General features: G+C 38.3%; 3 protein-coding genes across 3 annotated transcripts; 1 reads left to right on the top strand and 2 right to left on the bottom strand.

Moving 5' to 3' along the window:
- The first annotated feature begins 10261 nt into the window (after positions 1–10261).
- Positions 10262–12007, top strand: LOC138886180 (uncharacterized). Its single transcript, XM_070167222.1, has 3 exons — positions 10262–10915; positions 10964–11229; positions 11794–12007. The coding sequence occupies exons 1-3, from the start codon at positions 10262–10264 to the stop codon at positions 12005–12007; spliced, it is 1134 nt and encodes a 377-aa protein (XP_070023323.1).
- Positions 12008–14110: 2103 nt separating this feature from the next.
- On the bottom strand, positions 14111–15089 carry LOC104229845 (receptor kinase-like protein Xa21). Its single transcript, XM_009782563.2, has 2 exons — positions 14850–15089; positions 14111–14705 (listed from the first exon to the last, which is right to left on the bottom strand). Exons 1-2 carry the CDS (start codon positions 15052–15054, stop codon positions 14356–14358), a joined length of 555 nt encoding a protein of 184 aa, XP_009780865.2. The 5' UTR covers positions 15055–15089; the 3' UTR covers positions 14111–14355.
- LOC104229849 (probable LRR receptor-like serine/threonine-protein kinase At3g47570) lies at positions 15054–18421 on the bottom strand. Its single transcript, XM_070167221.1, has 3 exons — positions 17166–18421; positions 15118–16832; positions 15054–15059 (listed from the first exon to the last, which is right to left on the bottom strand). Exons 1-3 carry the CDS (start codon positions 18079–18081, stop codon positions 15054–15056), a joined length of 2637 nt encoding a protein of 878 aa, XP_070023322.1. The 5' UTR covers positions 18082–18421.
- Between the last annotated feature and the right edge of the window lie 3073 nt (positions 18422–21494).

The following is a 21494-nucleotide window of genomic DNA, read 5'->3' as shown; positions in this document are numbered from 1 at the left end:
AACTTGTTATCATTTTTAAGAAGGTATTTTATACTACTTTTAATGTGTCCAAGAAAAAGAGAAAGAAACTTCTGATCCACTATCACTAGGGGTGTTTATAAAAATCAGAAAACTCAAACCAAACCGAAAGCCAAACCAAATCGACAAAAAAACCGATACTTTTTGGTTTGGTTTAATTTTTGTTTTGAAATTTAAAAACTGATCAAATTTGGTTTGGTTTTGGTTTTAATAAAAAAAAAACCGAATATAGGAGTAGCTATTTTAAATTTATTATTACACCTATATATATGTATACTTTTATACAAAGTTTCAAAACTTTTATAGTAAATGTTAATCGTTTGCATTTTTAGTACAGGTCTTTACCTTTACATTCTAGTTTGATTGGTAGTTTTCTTTTGTTAAGTGTAAGAATCTATTTCATATTAAAAATAATATATTTTTAATTGAGTCCTTAAATTATTCATCACTATTTGATTCAATTATCATCAATATATCTTGGTAAATAATAGATTTCTCAAAGAGCAATTGATTTGATAGTGTTACGTTGAAAATGTGGTCGCCGAAATATGTGTTTGATAGTGTATGTCTTAAATTTAAGAAAAAACTGACAAATAACCGAGAAAACCGAAAAATCGGCATAAACCGAATCAAGAAAAAAATGACTTAATTGGTTTGGTTTGGTTCTAATATTTGAAAAATCGAGTTACTTGGTTTGGTTTCTTTTTAGAGAAAACTGATCCAAACCGAACCATGAACACCCCTAACTATCACTTAAGGATATCTTTATGGCTACAAGAAAAAGAAAACTCGATCGAACATACAAGGAATTGAATGAAGATACAACTAGAAAAATTGTGCGAATTCTTTCTGTTTCTATTTTGTTAGGATGAAAAATATGTTCATATTGACTTTTTCTTTATTAGAATTCTTTTTTTTATTTGTATCATAGGCTGAAATGGAGAATATTGAAACGCAACAAAGTGAAAATGGTGATGAGTCAACTAATGCATTTGCATCAATCATGGGACTTGAACATTCGGGTCGTTTGAGATTGTATGTGCAGGGGTTACAAAAACCTCTTTGAAAGGGAAACTGGAATATTTTGAACCCTCTTCAAATGCAACAAATGATCACATGCAAAAGATGGAAGAGAGGATGATAAGATTAGAGGAAAAAATTGAGGAACAGAAGGAAAAATATGAGGAACAAAAAACAATGATGAGACAAGAAATTGTAGAAAATACCATAGCAAAACTTCAACGTTCTGGATTACCAATTGATGCTAATATTTATAGCAACGTTGTATTCTCGTCCATTAGGTGAAGCTTCCTCAACACAAGTAACAGCTATTCAGCTAATTCACCGACCATCTCTTGGTAGCAACAATCAAGGTTAGAATCCTCGCAATCCTATAATTGATGCTTCTAAATTTTAGACTGTACAGCTAAAAATCTGCATTTTTTAATTAATCCTGAATTTAAAGTGATGGGTGCTATAACAGTGTATGAGCTCGATTAACTACTATCATTGGAGCATTTTGTCGACCTGCTGAAACAGTCGAATTTTATTGGTTTTTCTTCGCGCTTGGTGATGTATTCTTCCTCACCACTATCCAGCCTTCCTACTTTCATTTTGTGCAGCTACTTTCTCCAAGTGAGTTTTAACAGACTTGCCTGAAGCATCAACAACATGTCCAGATTTGCTAGAAGAACGCACATGTCCAGCTCTTTCTTCCACACCTGCCTATTGCACAGTACTAGCTATAGGAGCTGTTGGCTTTTCAGTAGCTCCTTGTGTATCTTCCTTATGCATAACCTTCTCGCTTTCATCCTTAAAAAGAGTTGTTTGTGCACCCGTAGTGGGCTGATCAACAGTGATATAAATAGCATGTTTAGCTACTGCCTCAACACCTATAGTCATTGCCTTCTCCACTCCAGCTATTATTTGCCGATTGTTGCTGTCACACCTCCTTTTTGCGCACCTACCCCGAAGGATAAATGCGTGAGGGAGTTTTTCCATTTTAAGTGACATTAATCGAAAATGAGATTATTTATTTATTTCAGAGTCGCCACTTGGGAAAGGCTTGGCTTTTGGTGTCCCAAGTCACCGGTTTATCTTGAATCCCAAATCGAGGAAATTTTCGACTTTCCAAATGAAGTCTGCGAACTAGAAATTCTAAGTAAGGAATTCTGTTGACCCGAGGGAAGGTGTTAGGCACCCACAGATCACGTGGTTCTAGCACGGTCGCTTAAATTGTTATAATGGCTAAATATCTGATTTTAATACATGTTATAACTTGTGTGCTTTTATTAAGTTTAAACCGCTTATATTATTATTTTCTAATAGAATTGCAATGTCGTGAAAATGCATCTCGAACCACGTCGCAATCAATGCACCTGTGGTTGTTAATACATTCCGACTCCGTTGAGATTTGGATTTGGGTCACATAAATGCGCACCCGAATTTAAGAATGTAATTTAATTAAAATCGCGCCTAAAGAGTCTAACGCGTTATTATCTTTGGGGAAAGCCATGAAGTTTGCTAGACGGCTCATCCCGTATTCTAAGTATTTTTAATATATAAATTTATGAGAGCTCCGCAGTTTGTGCATTTTTTTTTGGCGAGACTCGTCTGACAACAAACTTAAAAATACTTCAAATAATAATAGGCACATGCTGTACATATGTTTAAACTAAAGCTAAAGCCAAAAGCAAAAGTTAAAGCTTAAAGGGAAAGCAAAAGTTAAAGCAAAAGTTAAAGCAAAAAGGGTGTTATTATTTTAATAGCTTTTAATATTTCGGGAAAAATTTAAGGTTATTTAAAACATCTCAAACCATAGCACCTGTGGTTCACGACACGCTTTATTTAACCCTGTTCAAAATTGAAGTCGGATCACATGAAATGCACCCTCGAATTTAGAAATTAAGCATCACAACTGCGTCACGGGAACCGTACCCGTAATCACGATAATAAATTAAAAGCGCCTAAAAGTATACTAGGTGTTCGTTATTCTTCTCAAACTTTGTGACTATTGTAAAGCACCCATTATAGAATTAAACTAATAATTAAATCATGAAGACTAAGAGTTAAGCTATAATCTAAATCCAACAACTTATTTCTTTCATGTACCCATTTTTTGTGGAACATATCTTATAAGACAAAATTCGAACGAAAAACAAAGTAAACAAAATAACAATGAAGTTATCCAAGATCAAACAAATATGGAACAACAATTCTAATAGGTAATAATATCCATGGTATAGTCAAAAGCAATTCAACAAAAAATAACACACAAACAGTTCATAGGAATTCCATGCCATTTTCATTCCAATAGATGATAAATATCAAGGTAAAAAGATAGAGAACTGGACCTCAATAGCAAACTCGGGAATGAAACGTCAAAACCACGGACAAGGTCTCTATTGGAACGTCTCGCCGAAAACTCGACGAACTGCGAACGGACCTCGACGGAAACTTCGGACGGATCTCATGCGACTCGACCTCCATCGAACTCCATTGAAAACCAAATATCTTTGTGGGGTTGTGCGTTTGTGCGTGTGCATTCAGTGAGGTGCGTCAAGAAGACGATGGTCGTTAATGGGTTGTTCATCAGGACGCGAGGCAGTGATGGTGGTTCGTTCAGGGAGTGCTGGTCGACGAACAAGTATGGATGATAACGGAGGCGGACCGGTGTCGTTTGAACAGGGTGTGACGGGGGAGCTGGTTCGTTGTTGTGAAGAAGGTGGTTGCTGGACGTCGACTGGTTGACGACGAGCAGCAGGACTGCTGGTCGTTGGTTGACAGAGATGAGGGGTCTGTTTGGTTTTTCCGGTGATGGGTCAATGATGGTTTTGAGATGTGAAGGAGCAGGAATTTCTGGTTCGTTACTGTAACGAGGGTTGGCGACGGGGATCGTTTGGAAGCTGGTTTCAGGTCGACAAGCTATGCGTGGAGTTGGGGTGGTCGACTGGTTGTCGCTTGGGCGTGAGGGAGACCAAGATGGCAGTGAGGGTTTTTGGTCGTTTTTGTCTTCTTCAAAGTGAAGAAGACCATGAACAGTAGCCTAAGGTCCTAAGGTGTTATTGTGTAGTTTAAAATCCAGAATGTCTATCTCCCTGTCCAAACTCTCCAGCATATGTATCAATGTGTGAGTTTTGTGTTGTGAGGGTATCACGTGTATGATGTTCTGTCCGTGAGTGGTAAAGTGTAGAGAGTGTGTGTGTTCATGTGCTAGCATGTGTTAGTATGTGTTAGCATGTGTTGTCATGTGTGTCTTGGCTGAAAATGTTTTGGGCTAGGTCCGAAAATTAGGCCTAAAAAAATGAGTCGTTAATTTGAACCCAAATATTATTCTTTCCTCGCAACCGAGAATAAAAACACGACCTTATTTAATTAATCTTACGTAAGCAGAATAACTATTAAAACAGACTGACAATTAAAATAAAACTATATATATATTTTTAAAATTATATAAAAATAAAAATAAAGTATTATTTTGTATTTTTTTAAAGTTTATGAGAAATAAATAAACTAAAATTTATATATCTTTTTTTTTGTAATTTTTATTTTTGTGACGAAAATAAAGTAAAAGAGTCAAAATAAGCTGAAATAGCTACATTAAGGCTAAATTAAATATTTACGTGCTAAAATGTGAAAAATTTGGGGAGGGACAAAAATCACATGTCAACAGTTGCTAAGTATGTCCTTAGCAGCAGCTGCTCGATCCCCAAATTGTTATTGTTTAACACCTGAAGACTTTCTTTTGCTAGGTGATCGATTGACATATGACCAACCTCAAATTGTTATTGTTTAAGGAATATGCAGCCACTTGATCACATTCCTGTCCAGCTTTATTTCCTTCCTGTTGCCTCGCAATTCTAGCCTGCACCTTAGCCTATTTCCTTAAAGTTGCAGAATTGCCCAGCTTCAACATGTGCATTGTTAAGTGTATTTGATTTCACCTCCGAGCAACAATATTGACAGGCACCTGCTCACCAGATTTACCAGTTGCTAACAAAATAGTAGCCTGATAATTTAATTCCACAGTAGCCAAGTCATGCTCCTTTTGTTCAACAGTTGTAGTATAGGCCTTATGCACATTCTCCTCTCCATCAGTCACATACATAGTAGCACCCTCCCCTTGGGCACCAATCCTATCCATAGTAGTTTTATTTTGTAAAGTAGAACCCACAACCTGGTAAATCCTCATTAAAGTAGTAGCAACAGGGATATCATCATGAAGTTTAGACTTCCAAACAGTTTTCTGTTGATCCATCTTTACCTGCACAGTTTCTAGAGCATCAATACCACTTCTAACTCCTTGATTCATCAGTGCAACCCCTTGTTGATTATTACCTGTAGTAGCTCGACTCAAAACTGCACCACGACCAATGGCACCAGCTGGAACAATCTGCCAGCACCTACAGTCCCAGTTAAACTAGGATTAGGATTGTCCTTCTCCTTTGTTGAACCTGCCTTCAATACATGTGAAGCCCTACTTGTTCCAATATCAACCAAGCTCCCGTAGATTTAGCAAGCTCCAAATATTGTTATTTCTTTTGAATTTGTAGGTGAAGAAAATTAACAAATGGGAGATGAAAGCAGTGAAGACCTTACTTAAAGAGTATTGGTTGATCTACACCTTCAGATGTTTTGGGACTGTTCTTATTTTTGAATATTTTGCAAACTTATATGCAATCTAACTCTTGAATTGTTAGTCAATATTCTCTTATATTTGGATAATGCTAGTTGGATATTTTGGATGATAATTTTGTTGATGAATATAGCTTCTTTTCATGGTTTGTATAAATTCCAGGGTATTATAGTTTACTCCATTACAATAGCTCGTAAAAATTACTACAACAGTTTGTAATAAATGTTGTAATAGCTCGAAAAATCGTTGCAATAGCTGAAATAACTGTTACAGTAGCTTGTAATGACCATTGCAATATATCATAATAACAGTTGCAATAAATAAGCTAAACTATATCAACAAACTATTCCAGTAGGTCTATTCCATTGGGTTTGCACCGTTACAATAGTCGTATTGCAACGGTTAATAATCGTTGCGGCAACTTTTAATAATCGTTGTATTAGGCTACAGTAAGACCATTGCGGTAGATGCGGCTATGACCACGGCTCCGAAACTGTTGCAAAAAACCGTTGCAATAGACCAATTGCAATGCCTTATCTTGCACGGAGCCCAAACCGTCGTAATAGGACTATTGCAACGGTTTTATCGGTGTTGCCATAGGCCATTTTTCTTGTAGTGATTGGCCCATTGAGGGAATGGAACATGCGACCTCAGAGACTACAAGTGATAGTCGGGATTGCAGGACTTGTCGTGCTTTGTAGGGTATATAAGAATAGTGCGAAATAAGGTGTATTAGTAATGTAGGGATTAGTAATGCAAGCATTAATTATGCCAATATTATTTTTTATCTACTATTTGGCGTGGTGTATTAAAAATTATAATGTACTACATAATTTTTAAGAAAAATTTACAAAAATGCCCTCTATATTCTCTAACTTTAAGGGACTTTAAGGATAATTTTGTCTTTAACCATACTAATTCGTGCATTAATAGTCTTGGTATTATTAATGTCATGGTTTTCTATGCATTACTTATACATAGGATAATATCAAATATGATGTATAACTAATAGATTGAAAAAATATACCAAACAAGGTAATGAGCCTTACCCCTACTCTGAAAGGGTAAAAAGACTGATCCCGTTAGACACTCGGTTAAAGAAGGCGAAAGAAGCCCGATACCAAACGACCCCTATAGTTATATACTTTTATTTCGTTTCTTAATTATCAATGTTTAACCGCTTCGGGCAACGTGCTGCCGCCCCTGCCAGGGACAGCATAGGGCTGAAAATAAGCAAATGGCTCGAGGGCAAGCGCTACTTGAGCTTTTGGATGAGCTAGGCGTCCATTCCTATATTCTGCATTGCTTTGAAAATCTAGCAATGAACAAAAATTCACCATTATCCAAGAATGTCTTATACCAACATTCATATATATGGTCCATGCAAGCACAAATGTCTCAAATATATGAACTCTATAGAGCATACATGGATGTTGATTTCTTCTATCATCAAATATGGAAGCTGCAATATAATGGTCCCTTTTACGTACCTCACTACCTTTTACGGTCTGCCTGTGCTAGACCCATAGCGAGTGACTGATCCTTGGTTTGATCATTGATGAGTGGAAGCTTAAACCTTCTGCTTTAGGTAAAGGGACTATGAATTTATCTAGATGCTTCATAACCTGCTTTGAATAAATGTCTATATCATAATAGTGTTGCCAAAAAAATTGTTCGCCCTCCTTTATGTTGTAGAAAGAAAACCGATGACATATTCATTGCTTGTTTCTGACATTCTATCAAACATCTTACGTGCATCTATTCATCCTTCTAGATATGATGAGCAAAACAAATCCATGTATACACTGCCTTTTTTAAGGTTGGATCCTGGAAATTATAAGAAGAGTGATAGAACATCTGTATAGATATAGAGTTTTCTCATTGAACATCTGTATAGATATCTTTCAGACTTCCTTACATGAATACATCTATGAGTTTAGTATTTGTAACAGAAATCTATAGCTACCTCTCATTGTTTTCTCAATCTTATTGTAGCAATAAAATGAATTTACAAGAAATTCATCAACTTAGTGATTGTGACTTTACTTATCCTCAAATTAAAACTTACCCAAGTCAAGTAAATAACATCTTCATCTATTATTTCATTCTCTTGAAACGATGAGCCTAGATATCCAAATTGTTTGCAATTTGACACTGCAATCCCGTCATCTTAACTTCGCTCTTCTCATGCTGACTAAACTTGTTGTGCGTGAATTTAGTCTTACTTCTACTTATCCTAAAACACTTATTCTCTAGGTGCTTCTCCATAGTCGATCAAGCTTCTGGTTGGCACCCTCTCTAGCTTCGCCAATTAACACAACATCATCAGCAAATAGCAAACACCATGAGATCTCATCTTGTATTGTGGTTAGCTCATCCATAACTAGGGTAATTAACAAATAACAAGTAGGGGCATAATGCCGATCCCTGGTGTAGATCCCTTGCTATAGAAAACTCCTCTGTATTTTCCAGTTACCATTTTCACACTAGTGACGGCTCTTTCATACATGTCCTTTATGGCTTCTGTATATTTAATATGAATTTCTTTCTTCTCCATCACCCACCAAAGGACCTTCTGTGGTATTCTATCATGTGCTTTCTCTAGGCCAATGAACACCATGTGTATATTTTTTTTCCTTTTGTGATAAATTTTCACCAACCTTCTTAGCAAGAATATAGCCTACGTTGTAGACCTATCGGTCATAAATCCAAACTGGTTCTTTATCATTCTTGTCGTGTTCCTAAATCTGTGCTTTATCTCTTTCCCAGAGCTTCATCGTATGAGTCCAAGTTTAAATCCATGATAGTTCACACAACTTTGACCATCTTCTTTGTTATTATTAATTGGTGTTCTTCCTTCATTCATCAGGCAGGCATCCTGCCACTTTCTAGTATAGCTTTGAATAGCTTGGTGAGCAATTCTCCTCCAACTCTTCAAGGCACTTTCAAACTTCTATAGGATATTAACTGGACCACAAGCTTTTCTAATCTTCATATTTTTCATGGCATCCTTTACCTCACCACTGTCGGCCTAATTCTGCGAGTGTAGCTAAAGTATCTATCGTACACAAATGTGTGGTTATTCTCTTGGTTCGAGTTGAACGTCTAACAGAACAACTAATAACCCTAATTCACATTGCTACCTTCAAGCTAATCTCAGTTTGCGGTGTATAATTGTTGAAGTTCTTTCTTTATGTTCTTCAATTTTTAACTAAACTAATCGAACTAAAGCCACTAGTTAGATATTAGAATGGTGTAAAGCTTAAACCTCACTGCTTTCAAGAGGTAGCCATATTGCAGTTGTACAGTCCTACAACATTTGTAAGATCTGGACAGTACTAAAGAAGCAACAAAACTTTATACTAAATGAATATTCTAAGATGCAAAAATGTACACCAAATAGCAACATCTTTGACAGAGCAAGAGTTCCAGTCAAACCATCTACACAAGAAACACATTCATTAAATGCAAATCCAAGCTACTCACATAAAGTACTGGCAAATGTTCTTAGTTCAAATCTTGCAAGTCATGTCTCGTGGACTAAGTTTACTAAATCACTCTACCAGAGAGTGGAGTTAAAAATCATTAAATAAACAGCTTCAAAAAGTTGAGGTTGTCAAATGGTATCATTTCATCCATATCTGTATAATCTTTTACTATAGTGTATATTTTGGTTATTCTACACAAAGCAAAATTTTGAATATTACAAATGGAACTATCTGATCATCTTACGACGTTCTCTATTTCATAAATGGCTCCTTAAGCATCTTCAATTCTCAGATCTCATTTGTCAGTGACACAATCTCCACCAAGTCTCTTATATTATATTTCCAGTTATATGCCCAAAATTCACTCCTCCTAAACACCTTAGGGGTCGTTTGGTTGGAATACGATTTATACCGGTATAAGTTATATTGGGATAAGTTATGCTGAGATTAGTTATGCTGGTATTATTGTTTATTCATTGTTTGGTATGTTGTATTAAGAATGACAATTGCATAATTTCTAAGAAGAAGGTATAAGTCATACCGGTGCTAATTACCCCACCTTCTATAAGGTATAAGTTATCCCGGTGTTAAAATTAACACCGTGATAACTTATACCTAGTTTGCTAACCAAACAGAGTATTAAGGTGGTATTAAATTTTTATACCACCCTTATACCTTCTTATACCTTATACCAAACGACCCTTTACTATCTTGTTGTTTTTATTCTGCTTTTGTATGGCGTTTTGGTATTGTCCCTTCCTGTCCTCGGGGAGCTCGGGGAGGTCGGATGGTGGGGAGGGGGGTAGGGCAAGGGTCAGGGGGTGGGACGGGGCCCAAAGGGGGTAAAGGGAACAAGGTAGCCTGTAGGTTGAGAATTGGATCGTGGAATATAGGGACGTTGACGGGTAAGTCTATCGAGCTGGTGAAGATTCTCCAGAAGAGGAGGGTCAATATAGTGTGTGTGCAGGAGACTAGGTGGGTATGATCGAAGGCGAGGAATGTAGACGGGTATAAATTGTGGTTCTCCGGAGTCGTGAATGGCAAGAATGGAGTGGGCATTTTGGTAGATAGGGAGCTTAGAGAGTCGGTGGTAGAGGTCAGACGGGTGAATGACAGATTGATGGCGATTAAAGTAGTAGTTGGAGGGAGCACTCTGAATGTCATTAGCGCTTACGCGCCGCAAACAGGCTTGGAGGAGGAGGTTGAGAGGTGCTTCTGGGAGGCGCTGGATGCGGTGGTGCGAGGTATTCCGCCTACGGAGAAGCTATTCATAGGAGGGGATTTCAATGGTCATATTGGGTCGTGTGCTGGTGGCTATGGTGAGGCGCATAGTGGCTTCGACTTTGATGATAGTAACGGGGGTGGTACCTCACTGTTGGATTTTGCTAGAGCTTTTGAGTTGGTGATCGTGAACTCTATGTTTCCGAAGAGGGAGGAACATTTGGTTACTTTCCGGAGTATGGTGGCTAAGACTCAGATTGACTATCGCCTCCTTAGGAGGTGTGATAGGGGGTTGTGCGAGGATTGCAAGGTGATCCCGAGTGAGAACCTCGCAACTCAACATAGGCTCCTAGTGATGGACGCCAGTATCTTGATGAAGAGGAAGAAGAGGTTTGTACGGGGTCAGTCGAGGATCAGGTGGGGAGCTTTGTCTAAGGATAATGCACAGGAGTTGGTAGGGCGGCTGACGAATATGGGTGCCTGGAAGAGTGGTGGGAACGCTAGCGCTATGTGGACGGGGACAACGAACTGTATAAGGGAGGCAGCAAAAGAGGTATTAGGATTTTCGAAAGGTTACTCTGGCGGGCACCGAGGCGACTAGTGGTGGAATGAAGTGGTCCAAGGTAAAGTGGAAGCCAAGAAAGCGGCTTACATTAAGTTAGTAGAGAGCACCAGCGAGGATCAAAGGAGAGCGAACAGAGAAAAATATAAGGAGGCTAGGAAGGAGGCAAAATTAGTCGTCACAGAGGCTAAGACTATTGCTTTTGGTCGGGTTTATGAGGAACTTGGGGGCAAAGGTGGGGACAAGAAGTTATTTCGGTTGGCCAAAGCGAGGGAGAAGAAAACTCGCGACCTGGATCAAGTGAGGTGCATCAAAGACGAGGACGGTCGAGTATTGATGGAAGAGGCCCAAATTAGGCAAAGATGGCAGTCGTACTTTCATAAACTTCTGAATGAAGAGGGGGATGGAAACATCGTGTTAGGGCAATTGGGACACTCCGAGAGTCACCGAGACTTTAGGTATTGTAGGCGCATTAAGGTTGAGGAGGTCGTGAGTGCGATGGGTAAGATGAGTCGGGGCAAAACGACCGGACCAAACGAGATTCCAGTAGAGTTTTGGAGATATGCGGGTAGAGAAGGCTTGGAGTAGCTGACTGGGTTGTTTAATGTTATCTTCAGGACAAAGAGGATGCCTGATGAGTGGCGGTGGAGTAAAATGGTTCCGGTGTACTAGAACAAAGGGGATATTCAGAATTGTAACAGTTATATGGGTATCAAGTTACTAAGTCATACCATGGAAGTGTGAGAGAGGGTGGTAGAAGGGAGGGTAAGGAGGGCGGTGTCTATATCGGAAAACCAGTTCGAGTTCATGTCGGGTCGTTTTACTACGGAAGCTATCCACCTTATCAGGAGGTTGGTGGAACTATACAGGGATAAGAAGAGGGATTTGCATATGGTGTTTATTGACCTAGAGAAGGCGTATGACAAAGTTCCTAGGGACGTCCTTTGGAGGTGCCTGGAGGTGAAAGGTGTGCCGGTGGCTTACATTAGGGCGATAAAGGATATGTATGATGGAGCTATGACTCGGGTTAGGACTGTGGGAGGTGACTCAGAGCCTTTTCCGGTTGTTATGGGGTTACACTAAGGATCTGCGCTCAGCCCATTCTTATTTGCTCTAGCGATGGACGCACTGACACACCATATCCAAGGAGAGGTGTCATGGTGTATGTTGTTCGCTGATGATATAGTTCTGATTGATGAGACGCGAGGTGTCGTGAATGGGACACTGGAGGTATGGAGGAAGACCCTGGAGTCTAAAGGTTTCAAGTTGAGTAGGACTAAGACAGAATATGTGGAATGTAAGTTCAATGACGTGACAGGGGAAGCGGATGTGGAAGTCAGACTTGACTCGCATGTCATCCTCAAGAGGAAAGTTTTAAGTACTTAGGTTAAATTATCCAGGGAGATGGGGAGATCGACGGAGATGTTAGCACCGTATTGGGGCGGGGTGGATGAAATGGAGGTTAGCGTCTGGAGTCCTGTGTGATAAGAATGTGCCACTGAAACTCAAAGGTAAGTTCTATAGAGCGGTGGTTAGACCAGCCATGTTGTATGGAGCTGAGTGTTGGCCAGTCAAAAATTCACATATCCAGAAGACGAAAGTAGCAGAAATGAGGATGTTGAGATGGATGGTGTGGGAGCACTAGGCTGGATAAGATTAGGAATGAAGATATTCGGGAGAGGGTGGGCGTGGCTCCCGTGGACGACAAGATGCGGGAAGCGCGGCTTAGATGGTTCGGACATGTGCGGAGGAGAAGCCTAGATGCACTGGTTAGGAGGTGTGAGCGATTGACTTTGGCAGGTACAGGAAGAGGCAGATGACGGCCTAAGAAGTATTTGGGCGAGGTGATCAAGCAGGACATGACGCGACTTCAGATTTCCAAGGTCATGGCTATTGATAGGAACATGTGGAGGTCGAGCATTAGGGTGGTAGGCTAGGGGTAGTCGAGAGTTCTTCCCTCTTTATATCGGGTAGTCTGATAGAGTTTTGTTTAGGTTTGTTAGCGATCTATGTTGTGTTCACATTATTGTTTTGCATAGTTTTGTGTTATTGTCCTTTTACTTATGCGTTGTTGTTATTTTCTTTCTGGCACATTTTGCTGTTACATGCCTTTTCTTTTGTTTCTTTTATGATATTATTGTCTCTCTTGTCGAGCCGAGAGTCTCCGGGAAACAACCTCTCTACCCTTTTCGAGGTAGGGGTAAGGTCTGCGTACATTCTATTCTCCCCAGACCCCACTAGTGGGATTTACTGGGTATGTTGTTGTTGTTTGGTGCTTATGCTTTCCTGAGCCGAGGGTCTATTGGAAACAACCTCTCTATCCTCACAAGGTAGGGATAAGGTGTGCATACACATTACCTTTCCCAGACTCCATGGTGTGGGATAATACTGGGTATGTTGTTGTTGTCACTCTTCCTAAAATTAATATTCAAAAAATCCAATCTTTGCAGATGATAAAGTGCATGCTAAGATTAAACTTGCAGCTATCACATGAAATCAAGCAGTAAAAATGGAAGTTAACTAAATTACCGCACCAATTTAACGTATCTCAGTTGCACCAGAGGTGCCTTCCAACTCCAGGTAAGATCCCATTACAGCATCCAAATGCATTAAACTGGGGTTATTTGTACCAAAAGATGCAACAGTTTTTTGCATTCATATACAGAAGGGAACAAACTAAAAGCTAATGGGGTGATATAGAAAATCGCGCAAACACTAATGCTGCAAAATCTTAATAACATAATATGTAATTGCACCAGTAATTTAACAACAACATACCCGGTGTAATCCAACAAGTGGAGTCTGACAGGATTTGAATGCATCTGCCGAGAGTCGAACCTGAGTCTATTTTTGGAAGGCAATTATCCTAACCGTTGGACTATACACACTGGTTAAATTGCACTAGTAATTTGAATTTCGATATCTCTTTCCTCCAATTAGGAGTCAGTTTGATCAAGTAAAATATTAATTCGTGTATTTAGCCTTAACAGTCTTAAATCCTCAAATAAACTGTAGGCGAAAGTGAAAAAAGAATCTTGGTTTTTATAATATCTCATTCACGGAGCTGCAGCAGAAATCGTAACATGTCATGATTTCTGAAATCAAACATCGTCGCTACTTATTTTTCTTTTTATTTATCTTATTAGGGATGTTAAAATCCTAACTTTTGTAGCTGAGATCTTTTTGTATATTTGTTGCCATGTGATTTTTGTAGTTCTAAATTAAGTAAACACCAGCAGCTTCACATTAATTTCTTCTCTTCTCTCACCCCGTTTAATATCATTTTAGACTTCCATATATCATCATAACTACGTATATCAAGAAACGAGTACAATTCGTGATTCAATGAGCTTGCTTGTGCAGAATTGAACACTTAACGCAACTGCCATATGTAATCAACCAGCAACCGAGAGCCGATGATTTGATTACACCTAGTTTAGACTACTGACAAACTCAAGCCTGATCATTCTAAGTGCAGAAAGAGCATCTCCCATGCTAATTCTTGCATCAGGTGTCACTAAGGTGCAGCTCAAAGCTAATTTCATGATAGATAACACACACTGCAGCTTTGCGTCCGTTTGGTCATTTCTTGGTTGTACCAAATTAGTATCCACCACCTTATGAATTCTACTTGGAAAAGAATCACTAACCCAACGTCGTATGGTCAAGTCTCCAGTAAAAATCTCATCACTTGGTCTCATTCTTGTAAATGTCTCCATCATCAGGATGCCAAAACTATAAACATCGCAACTCGTGGATACTATTCCATCTTGGCCATACTCTGCAATGACAGTGGAAAATGATCAGGAAAGCTTCCTAGTTAGCAAGGAATAGGCTAAAACAGGAGAGTATCGATCTGTATCTAGGGGAAATAATTATTTTGGAAATTCTAATGATATGAGAAAGCCTTAAAAAGTTCAATTACCTGGAGCAATATACCCGAGGGTTGCAATTGTTCCTGTTTGAACAAAATTCTCCCCTGCACCTAGTAATTTTGCAATGCCGAAATCAGTGACATGGCCAACCATTTCTTGATCTAGCAAGACATTGCTTGGCTTCAAGTCGCAATGCACAACTGGTGTTGAATAGCCATTGTGGAGATAGTCCATTGCAGATGCAACATCTATCATTATATCTAATCTCCGCAATAAGTTCAAGAACAAGTTGTGAGAGTATAACCATTTATCAAGTGCCCCATTGGGCATGTATTCCAACACTAAGGCCTTGAAATCAAGGTTGGAGCAGCTGGTGATGATTTTGGTCAGATTTCTGTGGCGAAGGTTGCATAGCATCTCACATTCGGTATCAAAACTTTTGAATGCACCCTCCAATTGCACATTGAATACCTTTGCTGCTAAAGGGGTTCCATCCTTAAGTGTTCCTTTGTAAACCGTGCTGAAACTCCCATTACCAAGTAAGTTGCTTTCATCGAATCCTTCTGTTGCTTGTTCAAGTTCATAATAGGAAATTCTTTCATGTCCTATTATCGGGGACACTTCTGCTTGGCCTGCATTCTTCTTTATCATTTGCATTCTTAAATATACACATGTGAAGGCTAATGCAAGAAACAGCAGGCCCACTCCCAAAAGGGTATACAAAACCAAGGTTGCCTTTTTTGTCTTGGTAGATTTTATGATGCATGGTGACACATGAAACCTGGAGTCACCACAGAGTGCATTATTGGACAAGAAAGATTGACCTGTGGCATTTGTAAAAGGACCACCGGTGGGAATCTCTCCACTAAGTTCATTAAATGAGATGTTCAGGTATTTTAGATACACAAGAGCTTCTAGTGACTTTGGAATTTCACCGCTAAGATTGTTATAGCTCAAATCCAAGAATTCCAAAGCCAACATTTCTCCAAATGAATCTGGAATATACCCATCTAGTCTATTATGTGCTAGCGAAAGTTTGCTCAATTTATCTAGACCCCTTAGAGTACTTGGAATCTTCCCAAAAAAATCATTTTTTGACAGATCGATGAGTGTTGCAGCCTTTAAATTTTCAATCTCCATAGGAATTTTCCCACCTAATAAATTGGATGAAACATTGAATTCGATGAGATCATGAAGGTCCCCCAAGGCTTCAGGTAAGCTTGAGTTCAGTCTATTGTAAGCTAGATAAAGATACCTCAAATTGGTAACTTTTCCTAAGCATGGTGGCACAGAACCAGCAAACTGATTTCCTGACAAGTTTAATGCACCAAGTTTCTTTAAATTGCAGATAACATCTGGTATGGTTCCTTCTAACTTGTTGTTTTGTAGGTAAAGTTCTTGAAGATTCAGCATGCCTTGGATAGTATTCGGGATATGTCCAGTCAACTCATTGTTAGACAGACTCATCTTTGTCACTCCAGTAAGATTACCAATTTCTTCAGGAATGACGCCCTTCAGTTTACAATCCTGTCCTACAAAACTGTGTAGAGAGTTAGAGAAATTTCCAACGGATGATGGAAAAACACCATCCAACGGATTATCAGCAAACCACAGTACTTTTAGATTCCTACAGTCTGTCAAAGATGTCAGGAAACTCATTGATGAATCGCTGGAAAAATTATTTCCCCACAAGTTGAGAAACTCAAGGTATTTTAAGTTACCAAGTGATGTAGGAATTGGACCTGTGAAACTATTGAATGAGAGTTCAAGACCTGTGAGTTTTGAAGAATTCGAGATAGTAGCAGAGATAAAACCACTAAACTGATTTTGTGCACAACTAAATTTTTCTAGGCGGTGCATTCCACGGCCTAAATCTGAAGGTAAAGTACCGGTAAACTCATTTCCTCCAAGTCCTAGGTGCTGCAGTTCCGACATGTTGAAAATGCTTGAAGGGACGGTACCAGTAAACATATTTTGGTATAATAACAGCGCCTGGAGTTTCCTAAGATTACCTAGCTCCACTGGTATCTCTCCTGTCAAGTATGAGAATATATGAACACCAGTGTGATAGAGAGAAAAAAGAAAGAAATTTCAGATTTCTCATTAGGAAATATCATACTCCATGTCATTTTATGTCTTAGTATGACTAGGCACACCGTTTAACGAAAGTAAGAAAAACGTTTGAATCTTGTCGTCTTAAACTAAAGATGTGTTTATTGTTCCACAATACCTTTGAATCTTTTGGTTTTAAATATGCCATATGGAATATTGGAGTTAAAGAGTTACTAAATATAGAAAGAAGCATTCTTATCGAAACAAACTAAAAAGGAATTAAAATGCATAAATTGAAACAAAGAGAGTGCTACCTTCCAAGTGTTGTTCTCGAAGTTCTAATATTGTAAGTTCTGTTAAGTTAGCTAGCTCTCTTGGTATAGTTCCAATGAACTCATTGACAGACAATGACAAGACTTGAAGCTTTCTGCATTTTCCTATATTTGGTGGAACGACACCTTCTAGGTTGTTTGTTGAGAGGTAAAGCATTTCCAAGTTTGGAAGATGGTCACATATAGTCATTGGAAGCTTACCAGTAAGATTGTTACTAGTAAGAGCAATGACTTGCATTGTCGTAATGTTAAAGATTGATGGTGGTATAGAGCCAGTAAGCAAGTTGTATTGCAGGTCTAAAATAGTCATGTAACGAAGATGACCAAGTTCTCGAGGGATCTCTCCTTTGAGATAATTTCCCTGTATGCTCAACACTTCCAGCTTTGTTAGATTGGAAAGGAACGATGGTATTTCTCCCGAAAATTGGTTGCTGGAAAGGCGCATAATGCGAAGGTCTGGTACCAAACTTAAAAATGATGGAATGACACCAGTGAAGTTATTGCTTGTAACATCAATCTGTTTCAACCTCTTCAAATGAGCCAGTTCCTCTGGCAATTCTCTATAAAAAGTGTTGTTACTGATGTCGAGGGAAACAAGAAATGAGAGGTTTCCAAGATGTGGAGGAATGGTACCATGAAGTTGCATGTTAGAAATGTTTAAAGCTGTGACTCGTTGATGGCGGGAGCTGCAAGTGATTCCAATCCAGCTGCAAACTGGGGTGGAAGAAGACCAGTTTCTTGTTAATATATTGTTAGTTTCAAAAGAAATGTGAGATTTCAGGGCAACAAGAGCAGCTGCATCAGTGTTAATATTGGGAACAGTAGCAAGGGAAGTATGGTCATGTAGCAGAAAGAAAACTGCAAGAGCAATTAGAAAATTGCCACTAATTCTGCCCATAATTATAGCAGGATTTCTCTTTTTTCTTTCTTGATCTAATACAAGAATGGCTATAAGGAATGATCTTAGATGATCTCTTTAATGGTATCAGTATACTGTTGTTAGTTTCTGGAGTGTTTTTGGTTTAAGAGAGTCAATATTTTGAGTACTACGGGCTCGTTTGGTACGAGGGATAAGGGATAATTAGTTTCGGGATTAAAATTGAAATGAGTTTATCCCACTTTTGATTAGGATAAAATTGCGGTATAACTGGTCCCGGGATTGTAATATTATTTTTATCCCAATGGGAGGGTTGGATGATAATCTCGGGATAATTATTCTCGGGATACCTTGTTTCCCAACAAAACTACCCTAAAAGTTTGTATTAGGAATGCATTATTGAGGATGGCAATATGTCTCTTGCTTCTATGTGATGTTTGAAAATACGTCAATCTCGTTCTGTTCTTTCTTGACGCGTTGCATTTAATTATAAGTTGACTGTATGATGAATCTGGAAGTCCAACTTTCCAAATTAAAGTCAAAACACAAAAACTTGCCCCTTGTTTTGAGAAGATATAACAAAAAATCAAAAATTAAGTTGTACATATTAATAATGTAAATTTTTTTAATTAAAAAACGCTTAACTTTCTCAGTGGACCTTTCATATGCTGTGGTGTTCATGATTCGATTTGGATCGGTTTTTTCCTAAAAAGAAACCAAATTAAGTTAGTCGGTTCTTCAAGTATTGCAATCAAATCAAACCAATTAAGTCGGTTTTTATTGATTCAATTTTGTCGGTTTTTTAGTTATTTATCGATTTTTTTCTAGAATATGAGACATACACTACCAAACACATGTTCCGGCGACTACATTTTCAACGTAATACTATCAAAGCACTTGCTCTATGAGAAATCTATCATTTATCAAGATATATTGATGATAATTGAATCAGATAGTGATGAATAATTTAAGTACTCAATTAAAAATTGACTATTTTTAACATAGAAATAAATTCTGGTACTTAGCAAAAGAAAATTACCAATCAAACTAGAATATAAAGGCAAGCAATTAGATTATTATAATAGCAAAGAACTAGACTAAACATACAAACGACTAATATGCACCATAAAATTTTAAAACTTTATATACTATACCAAATGCGAATCTGAATTGGTCAGCAAACTTAGTATACCAAATGCTTAAACCAAAAATATACTAAACAGTGACGGAAACGTAACAGAGTTTTCAAGTTCTTTGCTGCCCAGATAGACATACTTGACTCATTAAATTGATGGACAAAGTGAGATTTTTTATTTTTGTATTCGGTACACTGCAAAAATCTTGATCCAACAGTCTCTTTTACATGTTTGAAAAAGTCAGTATGTGTAGTCTATTTGCATTTAATGTGGATCCTTTCCACTTGCCTCCACCATGATAGTCAAATTTAGTTTTCTATTCTTTTATATATACATAGTAAGTGAAGTTTAATTCCTATAATGTTGTATTGTAGAACTAGAAACAGTATATCCACAGTAAATATCGTGTCATCTTGTTAATTTTTGACATTTCTTTTATGTAATCAAATTAATCTACATTTTTATCATCCAATTAACTCTAACCATAACAGTCCATTCTAATTCTATATGAAGTGTCCCTCCCCGCACCTTTGAAAATCCACAAAATTCTTTTTTGACAGATCTCTCTTATAACAAAATCTTTTTTTTTTTTTTGGGGGGGGGGGGGGAGGGGGGAGTGACAAGGGGTTTGTGGTTGATGGGATGCGATTCGAATGACAACTGAAAAAGGCTATATAAATATAAAGATATTGAATTTTAATATATTTGATAATTAAAAAAAGCGATGTAGAAACATTTTAGGCGATAAAATTCAGAATTTGACTATAAAAAAAAACTGAAAAAGGCGTTGTGGGCAATTTAAGGTTTTATTAAATCTTAAATTCAAAAGGATTTGCATCCAATCATAAATTAAATTGTCGCGACCCAAATCCCGGTTGTGATGGCGCCCAACACACTACTAGGCAAGCTCGACCATTATTCAACACTTAACCCAATTTATCAAAAATAGCGGAAAGAAATATCAATTAAGCAAGATTAAAGTACTGAAGATTTTAACAAAATACACAATATAATCTCACTAGGACCCGGTGTCACGAATCTGAGCCTCTAGAATACAGAATATCATCCTAATACACGGTATATCCAAAGTCCGATAATGCGGAAATAAAGAGATAGGATAGGAGGGAGAAGATCAATGGCTGCGAACGCCGTGCAGCTACCTCGATACTCCCAGAGGCTGGATCTGCTGATCAACTGGATCTACTGAGCCTGAGACTGCCCTGGATCTGCACACAAGGTGCAGGGAGTAAAGTGAGTACTCCGACCCAGTGAGTAATAAAAGTAACTACAGTCCGAAGATAAGAAAATCCAGTAAATACACAAAGTAAGCTACAATCCGAATATACAGCAACATATGGAACTGAGCAGCTAAACACCAGTATAAATACAAATACATGAATGCAATGCAATGCATATGATGGTACATTCCAGTACCCACTGCGGCGTGCAGCCCGAGCCATCCATATTTATTTATCGTCGACGGCGCTCACTGGGGGTGTGTACAGACTCCGGAGGGGCTCCTACAGCCCAAGCGCAATATCTTGGTCAGTCATTGTTACCTGACCGGTCAGCCATTGTTACCTGACCAATTTATATCATACAGTGCCATTGTTACCACTGTTCAAGTATATCATCCAGTGTCATTGTTACCACTATTTCAAGTATATCACACAGTGTCATTGTTACCACTGTTTCAAGTCACTTTATAATCAGTCCAGAAAATAATATAATAAGCCCCTTGGGCATTTACAAAACAGAAGTTCCCAGCCCGGAATACATTTAAAAATATCATTTAAGTTTTCAACACTTAGAATTATGGCTGAGTTTGCAAAACAACATTTAAAACCTTGGACTGAAATTAAATGATATGCAAATCATGCTAAGCAGTAATATCAATCCTCGAAGGATTTTACAAATCGGCACAAGGCCCCAAACATGGCATCAAGCCCAGTAATATCAATGAAGTATGTGTATCAATCACCAGTATAGTATAAACATCACACGGGATGGACCAAGTCACAATCCACAATAGTATCCGACCCCACACTCGCCATGGAGTGCGTGTCATGCCTCAATATAGCGTTACGATGTGATAGTCCGGGGTTTCAAACCCTCAGAACAACATTTACATCTATTACTCACCTCAAGATGGCCAAAAGTCTACTCCGCGATGCCCTTTCCTTTCGAATCGACCTCCTCGCGCATCAAATCTTGCCAAAACCACAAGGAATATATTACAATAGGCTAAGGGAATATAACCCAATCGAAAAGACTCGAAAAATATCGAAAATCACGAAA

The sequence above is a fragment of the Nicotiana sylvestris genome, chromosome 2, assembly GCF_000393655.2.
Source record: "Nicotiana sylvestris chromosome 2, ASM39365v2, whole genome shotgun sequence".
Classification (NCBI taxonomy): Eukaryota; Viridiplantae; Streptophyta; class Magnoliopsida; order Solanales; family Solanaceae; genus Nicotiana; species Nicotiana sylvestris.
Note: the sequence above shows the minus strand (reverse complement) of the source record. Positions and strands in the feature narration are given on the sequence as shown.